Consider the following 10,330-nt stretch of genomic DNA (forward strand, 5'->3'; position numbering starts at 1 on the left):
CCCGTCTCGGCCTCCCAAAGTGCTGGGATTACAGGCTTGAGCCACCGCGCCCGGCCGGGAGCATCTTTAATGGTAAAAGCTTAAGACTTCCTGAAGAAGCTTGACTGTTTCATCCACATTCTGTTTCCCACAGAAGGTGGTCGGTACCTGTGCTCAGGGGAAGGCATGTTCCGAAGACCATCGGAAGGACAGTCCCTCATCAGCTACCTCTCTGAGCAAGACTTTGGCAGCTGTGCCGACCTGGAAAAGGTGGGAAATCGAGGGCTTCATGAAGAGCTCATGAGTTGGGAGATTGGGTCTGAAAGTCTGTGGTGCCATATGTTCTGATGAGGTTTTGGGTATATAGCAGTGACATGGGTACAGACTACAGTAAAGATAAGTTCACAGTAGAGGGAAGCTCACCAGTTCTGTTTGTGAGGAACTCTGCAGGGAGCATGTGCCCCTCATCAAGTCCCAGATATTAGCGATTTTATCTTAGAAGCCAACCTGGGCAGAGAAGCATCAAGTTTGTGTGTGTGTTTTTGTTTTTTTGAGACAAGAGTCTTGCTCTGTCACCTAAGCTAGAGTGCAGTGTCACGGTGTCACGGTCATGGCTCACTACAGCCTCAAATTCCTGGGCTCGAGCAATCCTCCCGCCTCAGCCTCCCGAGTAGCTGGGACTTACAAGCACGTGCCACCACACCTGGGTATTTTTTTTATTTTTTGTAGAGATGGGGGTCTCCCTATGTTGCCCAGGCTGGTCTTGAACTCCTGGGCTGGGCCTCCCAGAGCGCTGGGATTAACAGGTGTGCGTCCCTGGGTGTGGCAGCATTGTTTTTGCTGCATGATTGTGGTTCCCTTGACCCGGGCACCTTAGGTAAATACTGTTTCCAGAATCAAATTCTATCGTTTGTTCTAAGGCTCAGATAAGCAATAAATGACATCTGTCTAGCATTTTGTAGCCTGCAAAACACTCTTTTCTTGAGACATAACATTTACCTTAATATTTTGCGTACAGGTGTATGATTTTGGGAAAGAACCTGATTGAAATCCTGGGCCTCTTCTCTATCATATTTTTATGTAGAAATGAGACAGGAAGGGACAGGCTTGGCAAAGTAAGAGAGTGAAGAAAACCTGGAATAGGTTTTCCAGCCATCAGCTTTCCTTGTAGTAGAAATGTCCATTTCTCCAGGGTGTTTTTGACAGAAACAGTTCCTATCTTGGAAACTCCCCTTTCCAACATTATAATGAGTATGTCATTCAATACTTCTAACCCTTTGCTTGTTTGCTGCTCCCCTTCCCCCAGGAGAATGCCCACTTCAGCATCTCAGAGTCCTTGATCGCTGCCATCGAGCTAATGAAGTGCAACATGATGAGCCGGTGCCTGGAGGAGGGGGAAGAAGAGGAAGACAGTGACAGAGAGATCCAGGAGCTGAAGCAGAAGATCCGCCTTCGGCGCCAGCAAATCCGCACCAAGAACCTGCTCCCCGTGTACCAGGAGGCTGAGCACGGAAGTCAGTGCAGCGTGTGGACACTGTTCCCACATTCTCCCAGCTTCAGCATAAGGCCTGGTGCCTTATGGCTCTTCCTTTGGGATGTTATACCCAAACCAGTGGTTCCTCTGCTGTCAGAAAGACATTTCTATATAGTCCTACTTTTTTTTTTTTTTTTTTTAATTTGAGAAGGAATACTCATCCTAGAGTCTCTCCGTTTCCTACATCAGAAATAGCTCCTTTCCAGACCAGGTGGAGTGGCTCATGCCTGGAATCCCATCACTATGGGAGGCTGAGGCGGGTGGATCACTTGAGGCCAGGAGTTCGAGACTCTCCTGGCCAACATGGTGAAACCCCAGCTCTAAAAAAAAAAAAAATATATGTATGTGTGTGTGTATATATATATATATATATATATATATATATAAAGGAATAGGTCCCTTCCAAAATAGTTTTCTGATATGAGGAGACCTAAGCTCGCTCATCTCGGATTTGCTTTCCAGATAGGAGTACCTTCTGTTTCCTTGAAACTTTCTAAAGGGAAAGTTTCCATTTCTCTGTTGAAGTCATACCAGGTCCCTTTTCTTGTGACACTGGAAGGACAAGAAGACCTCTTTCTGCCCTGTTTATTCCTTTTTGTTTTCAAACATAACAGGCTTTCGGGTCACCTCCAGCAGCTCCCAGTTCAGCTCACGCGATTCGGCACAGCTCTCTGACTCTGGCTCTGCTGATGAGGTTGATGAATTTGAAATCCAAGGTAAGCAGTGACACCTTGTTACAAAGGAACTTTTATTGCCTGTTTCTTTCCATTTAGAATGATAAGCTGCAAAGTTTTTCCTAAGTAGAAGATCTTCATTATGGATTGTTGCTAGCTATTGTAAGGGACAGCATTCTGCTAAAAACAAAACCCCTTTACAATTTCAGTAGGAAAGAGCACTGAAAGCAGGTGTTCCAGGCGGAGTGGTTGCTGACTGGTGTCACCCTGATGCTTCCTCCTCAGTGGTATCTTTCTCTTGGGTTCCCACTCTGACTCCTCCTTTCTGCTCGTAGGGCTGGTCCATACCGCTTGGAATTAGAATCCTATTCTCTTGGGTTCCATAACACAACTGAAATTGTTTCAAAGTGTTCAAAAGAGAAAAGGACAAACAGAATCACTGGGGGCAGGGGGACCAAAAAGGAACAAAATCAGGCCTACAAAGTAGAGCTTGAATTTCTGCCCTTGCAGTGCTCAGTTGCTTAGCACAGGCACAGACTCTTGTTGTTGTTGTTGTTGAAGTATCAGCATAGAGGAACAGTGGGGTTCCAGTCTGGGAAGGCAGTTGTGTTAAATCAGGTTAAGGTCCCTTTCCTGCAAGTCATAGATTTCTTCAAGTTCCCATCCGCAAAACAAACACGCACACACAAACAGTTCAGGGACATACGCTCCTCCCTCGTGGGTGAGACCAAGAGTGGTTTCCTTACTGCAGTGAATCATGTCTATAATTCTCTGTTACAACATTGTGTACGTAGACAGAGGTGAACTGTATCTATAATTCTCCATTATAACATTATAATGTGATGACAAATACATCTTGTGTTGTGTGAGGCTTTGATTTCCTGTTTACACAATCTAGAGAACCCATTCGCCTGCACAGGCCTCCAGATGGAGGAACCACACGTTTGTTCCCTGTTCAGAAACTCTGTTTTTTCACAGATTTTCCAGGTATTCAGGAAGTCTTCCTTCTATGTTCTCCTTAATGTCTCTGATTTCTATTTATGACAACAATAGGTAGTCGTTAAAACTCCTTTTGTTTGGTTGGTTGGTTGTTTGTATGTGATCCTCCAACTCCTCTCCAATTCTCCACCATCAGCTGGGTGACTTACAGTTTGGTTCTGACACTAACTGCCTGGAGTTAGCACAGATCCTGCAGGCGACAGTCCTGTGAGATTACTTCTGCTTCAGATGCCAGACACAGGTCACCAAGCTACCTGCCCTTCTGCCTGTGGGCTGACTACGAATTCAGAGTTCCCGTGACCCCTTTTCCCCAGGTGGGATAATTTGCTTGACTGACACCCAGAACTTGGGAAAGCTTAGGGTTATAGCCTGTTGTAAAGGATCCAAACGAGCAGCCACATGAAGAAGTATGTAGGGCCTAGGAAGAGATCACGAGCACAGGAACACTCCTCCTGCCCCCATGTGTCCGGGGGCACCACCCTCCCAGGTGCACTGATGTGCTCGCCAGCCAGGAAGCCTGGACATCCTTGTTCCAAGTTTGGATCGACGTTTCATTATATAGGCACCACTGATTAAGTCACCAGCCATTGGTGATTGAACTCAGTCTTCAGTCCCTCTCCCCTCCTTGGAGGTGATGGGGGAGTAAAAGTTCCAGCCCTCTCATGACGTGGTTGGTTCTTTTGATAGCCGCCACTTGTGAAGCTGTCTGTCTAGGGGCCTGCCAGGAGTCTCCTCATTAGCATAAACTCAGGTATGATTGGAAGGGGCTTCTTTTGAATAACAAAAGATATTACTACAATTCAAGAAGTTCCAAGAATTTTAGGAATTCTCACCAGGAACTGGAGACAAAGACCAAGTATCTATTTTCTGTTATACCACAGTCTGCGATTGACTTCATCTCCTAATTAAAAAAAGAAAGAGGGTCTGACCTCACTCCCAGGATCCGCAGCCAGAATTTCAGGAGGAGAACAGTGAGGTAAATTCAGATCAGTCCGCGTGACAACCACATCTGTTTCCCACAGCAGAGCAGGGATCCGGGAGGCTGTGCAGTCTGTAAGGAGCCTCTCCACAGACAGGCGCACTCCTGTTAAAAACTGTTGCTGCGGTTGTGGGCCCTGAGGAGATGTTCAATCAGCTAATTCTCTAGTCGATTCACAACAGAAATCCTTAAAGGAAAAGACCTTAGGCCAGGGTTTTCCAACCCATGGGCCAGATCATTCTCTGCCGTGAGGGATTGGGCTGTGGACTGTACGATGTTTAGCATCATTCTTCACCTCTACCCACTAGAGGCTGGTGGTGACCCCTCCCCAGTGTCGAGACAATCAGAAATGCCTCCGTCATTGCCTGAGTCACCCGTGGCTGAGAACCACTGCCGTGGGAGGTCCTTGAGGCTGGGCGTGGCATAGGAAGTAGCAATAACTCTCCTCCAAGCTAGAGTGAGCACCTACCCAAGGATGTAAGTTCCTAAACGCCATTTCATGTCTGGGAGTAAATGGCAAGTTTTGATTCCAGGAACACATGGTATAAAATATTAGTTTATTTCCTGCTAGAATACTAAAGGGCCCCCTTTTGTCATCATTATTACACAGATGGTAGTGAAGGATCTAACCTGACTCACATATCAAAGAACGGACTGTCAGTGTCACTGGCCTCGATGTTCTCAGGTAGCCGACCTTGCAAGCGTGGATGTGCTCGTAGACGCATGTGTGTGAATGTTGCACCAGCTTTTTCGTATATACTTAATCACGTGATAACTGTGAAGGTTACGAGGACTGGGGGGGCTGGAGAACTAGTTGGAAGAAACTGGAGCTGAGCCAGAACACTAAGCCAGGAGCAATTCAGATACTCACCGATTCTTCCTCATGTGACCCCAACAGCCTTTCTCATCAAGTTTGTCCTTGGTGATCCTTCCCTACGGTGATAAATTTAGATTTAGTGGCCATTGTGACTGATGGAGGTAGTGCAGTTTAGAAAGGAATAGTTAGGTGAAGAATTTTAGTTCAAACCTATCCTAAGCTCCTGCCACACATTCAGACAGCAGAAGGAGGATAGAGTGGTATGAAGCTTAGTGTCTCTTTAGAATTTTGAATTTGCAGAGCCAGTTTTTAGAAAGCCATCTCTTCTGGGTTCTTTGTGTACAAGTAGGATTTACTGCAGTAGATGTTTGTTCTTGTTTTGTGATCCAAACAAGTAGGTTTCCTGTAGGTGAGATTAATGGAAAGAAAGTAGTCGTTTTCTGCTCAGAATGACTTTAAAACACAAAAACAACAACAAAACTCAGAACTTTTGTATTTTTTTTGAGACGGAGTTTCGCTCTTGTTGCCCAGGCTGGAGTGTAATGGCACCATCTCAGCTCACTGCAACCTCCGCCTTCCCGTTTCAAGCAATTCTCCTGCCTCAGCCGCCAGAGTGGCTGGGACTACAGGCAGCTGCCACCACGCCTGGCTAATTTTTGTATTTTTAGTAGAGACAGGGTTTCATCATGTTGGCCAGGCTGGTCTCAAACTCCTGACCTCGTGATCTGCCCACCTCGGCCTCCCAACATGCTGGGATTACAGGAGTGAGCCACCACACGTGGCCCAGAACTTTTTATTAAAACTGTTAATATTGTTGGGCACTAGGAATTTGAAATAATTATGCGAGATTAGATCAAGATTTAGAGCAATAAAGACAAATATTACAGGAGCTCCCGTTTTCTCACTCATGTGGAAGCTAAAAAAGTTGATCTCATGGAGGTAGAGAAGAGAGTGATAGTTACAGAGGCTGGGGAGGAGGTGGGTTGGGGCATAAGGAGAGGTTGGTTAGTGGGTTCAGCCATACAGTTAGAAGGAGTACGTTCTAATGTTCAGTAGCACAGTAGTGTGGCTGTGGCTGACATACTGTATATTTCAGAATAGTCAGAAGAGATCTGAAGTGTTCCCAACACAAAGAAATGATAAATGTTCAATCAGTGGATGTTCTAAATACCCTGTTTTGACCATTACACGTTGTCTGCATAAAATATCACATGTGCCCTGTCAGTATGTACAAATATTATGATATCAACTTAATGTTTTTAAGATTAGAGAAGTAGAAGTATTAGGCTGCTTTTGTTCCTACTCCTGAATGACTGTCATTGATTCTCATGAATCCTCCCTGCCTGAGGAGGAGTCGTGCTGACTCCCTTTCTTCATTGATCTAACCTGAGTCTTCCCTGCCTCAGGAGGCGTTCTCCTGACTGCCTTTCTAACTGGTCTGTCAGCCGCTTCTCCCTCAGAGCATGTCCGATCTGCTCTCACCACCAGGCAGGCCTTGATTTGGTCTTTCTAGCATCCTTCTTTCCCCATTTTGGGGGCTTTAAAAAATTTGTATACACATGACAGGTTTTACATTAAGAATGTGAAATGTTTTTCTTTTTCTTTTTCTTTTTTTTTTTTTTGAGACGGAGTCTTGCTCTGTCGCCCAGGCTGGAGTGCAGTGGCGCAATCTCGGCCCACTGCAAGCTCTGCCACCCGGGTTCACGCCATTCTTCTGCCTCAGCCTCCCGAGTAGCTGGGACTACTGGCGCCCGCCACCTCGCCCGGCTAATTTTTTGTATATTTAGTAGAGACGGGGTTTCACCGTGTTAGCCATGATGGTCTCGATCTTCTGACCTCATGATCTGCCCGCCTCAGCCTCCCAAAGTGCTGGGATTACAGGCATGAGCCACCGCGCCGGGCCGTGAAATGTTCTTCAATTAAAAAGCTGCTTTTTAGGCTGGGCGTAGTGGCTGCTTATGTTGGTAATCCCAGCATGCTGGGAGGCTTGAGGTAGGAGGATTGCTTGAGGCCAGGAGTTGGAGACCAGCCTGAGAAACGTAGTGAGATCCCATCTCTACAGAAAAAAATATTTCAGAATTAGCTGTGTGTGGTGGTGCATGCCTGTAGCCCCAGAGCTCTGGAGGCTGAGGTGGGAGGATTGCTTCATCTGGGGAGGTCGAGGCTACAGTGAGCCATGATCAGGCCCCTGCACTTCATCCTGGGTGACAGAACAAGACCCTGTCTCAAAAAAGAAAAAAAAAAATCCACTTCAAGTGTACAACTCAACGATTTTTGGTAAATTTACCAGGTTGTGCAGCCATCACCGTAATCCAGCTTGAGATTTTCATCACCCCAGTAGTATCCCTTGGGTCACTTTACGGTGAATTCCTGTCCCCACTTCCAGCCCCACTCAGCTGCTCGTGTTTCTGTCTCTGTAGATTTGCCTTTTCTGGACACTTGGTATAAATGGAATTATCTGATATGTGATGCGTCATCTTTTGTGTCTGTCTTCTTTCACGTCATCTGCTTCTGCTGATGGTGTCTGCCAAGTTGGGTTCGATATCTTTCATAAGCTCCCAATCACAGACAGTCTTTTCAACTTCTTTGGATTTAGAGTTTTGTTGTTGTTATTTTTTTTTTCCCCATCTCCACCTTCTTGTATTATAGCTGCATCAATGTTTCTTTATCTTCCTTTCTAGATTCTTCCAGAGTTTTCATCTTCTGCATAGATGTATCTAGTCAGGGTCCAGTCAGGAGACAGAAACTACACAGTAATTTGAATAGGGAAAGTTGAGTAAAAAGCATGATGAACTATAATGTGGGAATCATGGAGTGGGAAACTGGCTCATGAGGAGTAAAGAAGACTCAAGAGCACACAGGAGAAACCAGGCGCGATGGCTCACCTGGGAGCCCAGCACTTCGGGAGGCCGAGGTGGGCAGATCACGAGGTCAGGAGATCGAGACCAGCCTGGTCAACGTGGTGAAACATTTGTTATGTCTGCTAAACATACAAAAATTAGCTGGGCGTGGTGGTGCACACCTGGAATCTCAGCCACTCTGGAGGCTGAGGCAGGAGAATTGCTTGAACCTGGGAGGTGGAGGTTGCAGTGAGCCAAGATCATGCCACTGCACTCCAGCCTGGGCGACGAGAGTGAAACTTCGTCTCAAAAAAAAAAAAAAAGAGTGCGCAGGAGGAGCAGGTGGAGGAGCAGCCACTATCCCCGGGGCTGGGATGGAGCATCTGGGGTGGGAATAGATGTAAAGAAGTGATACATCCCCAAGGCTGAGATCCAGACCTCCTGGCTCACTGGATGGTGGGGTTCCCTGAAGCCCAGAGCTGCCCTGAGCCGGTGCCGGGTTCCCTGAAGCCCAGGGCTGCCCTGAGCCGGTGCCGGGTTCCCTGAAGCCCAGGGCTGCCCTGAGCCGATGCCAGGGGACGCTCTCCACGGGGAGGTGGCATGCCAACAACTGTCACCGGGAAACTGTTCTCTGGGGTGCTGAGGGAGGATGCCCATGAGAGGTGCTGTCTCAGAACCCAAGGGTACTGGTGAAGGTGCTTCGTGGGAAGGTGGTAGGCCAGTGGCACTCACTGTAAAGCTCTCCAGGGAAGCTCTCCCGGTGGGTGCTGAGGGGGCTGTTTATGAGGGCATCACTCGTGGTACTCTGCTGCAAAGCTGCCCAAGGTGTGCCTCCCCCGGAGCCAGCCTAGAGAAGCAACCAGAACCAGCCAGAGAAACCCCTTCTGCCTCCAGCACCCTCTACTACAAAACTTCACATCATGTCAGCTGGCAAAGGAGAAATGTTTCTGTGTCCAGCTCCATTATTGCAGAGCAGGCAAAAACAAGGGCAGATTTGGAGTCGAAAGGCAGTAAATTGATAGCTGGCATAATAGGTAAAGAGGAAAGTTCATGGCTATATTTTCTGACAAGTTTCAAAATTATATCCAATTCAAGGTAATCAGTTGCTTCTCCCTCATCCATTTTTAAATTAAATTTTTTATCTTTATAAAACAAGAATGCTTTGGGTTCTGTTTGAGTCAGCAATTACCGAAAATTTGTTGGATTTGGACTCCCAGATATGTTGGGTATGACCTTATGTTCTAGAAAGAAAGCAGGATGGAAACCAACGTCAAACCGGCCAGTACGTTCTGAAGTTGACTCTTCTTATGACTCACTTATTTTGTTTAAAAATTTGCGTAGTTGGCCGGGCGCAGTGGCTTATGCCTGTAATCCCAGCACTTTGGGAGGCCGAGATGGGCAGATCACAAGATCAGGAGATCCAGACCATCCTGGCTAAAGCGGTGAAAGCCCGTCTCTACTAAAAATACAAAAATTAGCCTGGTGTGGTAGCGGCGCCTGTAGTCCCAGCTACATGGGAGGCTGAGGCAGGAGAATGGCATAAACCCGGGAGGCCGAGTTTGCAGTGAGTGGAGATCGCACCACTGCACTCCAGCCTGGGCGACAGAGCGAGACTCTGTCTCAAAAAAAAAAAAAAAAAAAAATTTGCATAGTTTGCTAAGGTACCAAGGTTTTAGCCAGCTCTTCTCTGATCATTCAGTACCAGTGTCTGGACACGCAGCAAATTCTTCTCCTTATAACTTGTCCTTGTTTTTGTTGCTATTTGTTTTTATATTTTTAAACTTTTTTCTGTCAGTAATAATGGCCTTATTCTATTAAGTTGGTGCAAAAGTAATGGCAAAAATTGCAATTACTCAACCTGATATCTAATGCATCAGAAGCACCTGAAATCAGTTCTCTTGCAATAACAATACTTGTTTTTATACCAAAAAAATCAATAAAAAGTTTCAGAATTATGTTGAATTCCACTTGGATGGTGAGAGTCTCGGACCTGCTCCTTAAGTGCTCTCACTTGGGACACGTTGAGTCCATCCAGATGGGTAGCTCCCCCTCTCTTCACTCTTCACTCCTCAATTCTCTGGCGTAGACTCGGTCTGCTTTTATCCAGATCTTCCACTAGGGGTTTACCCACATCAACTTAGTGGTCTGCTTGAGCTGACCAGAGAGTGATGAGGCTGCAGCGGGCCCAGGACCCACAGAGCCGCGTGGTCCCTGGCTGGGTCAGGTGCCATGGCCCCTTTGGTGGAGTGTGCTGCTCTCGTCCACTGCGGGCTCAGAGCCTGGCCTCCGAAGCTGGGCGGCCCTCCACACTCTTGGTGTAGTCATGATTGGTGGGGAAGGGGAAGTCCCTGCATGTACCTCTGACCTCACTTTACCTCTAGTCAAAGAGAGGAAGAAGCATGTGACAGTGTAACTCAGTTGTATTTTTTTTTTTTTTTTTTTTTTTTTTTTTTGAGACGGAGTCTCGCTCTGTCGCCCAGGCTGGAGTGCAGTGGCCGGATCTCAGCT

General features: G+C 46.8%; 1 protein-coding gene across 1 annotated transcript in view; it reads left to right on the plus strand.

Moving 5' to 3' along the window:
* KIAA0226 (KIAA0226 ortholog) overlaps positions 1 to 10,330 on the plus strand; it is a 67,408-nt gene that overhangs the window by 45,703 nt on the left and 11,375 nt on the right. The window contains exons 9-11 of the mRNA XM_011961247.1: positions 134 to 249; positions 1,286 to 1,493; positions 2,128 to 2,229. Coding sequence (XP_011816637.1) covers positions 134 to 249; positions 1,286 to 1,493; positions 2,128 to 2,229 — 426 coding nt within the window. The remainder of the gene's footprint in view (positions 1 to 133; positions 250 to 1,285; positions 1,494 to 2,127; positions 2,230 to 10,330) is intronic.

This window comes from Colobus angolensis, unplaced genomic scaffold (genome assembly GCF_000951035.1).
Source record: "Colobus angolensis palliatus isolate OR3802 unplaced genomic scaffold, Cang.pa_1.0 Scaffold54, whole genome shotgun sequence".
NCBI lineage: Eukaryota > Metazoa > Chordata > Mammalia > Primates > Cercopithecidae > Colobus > Colobus angolensis.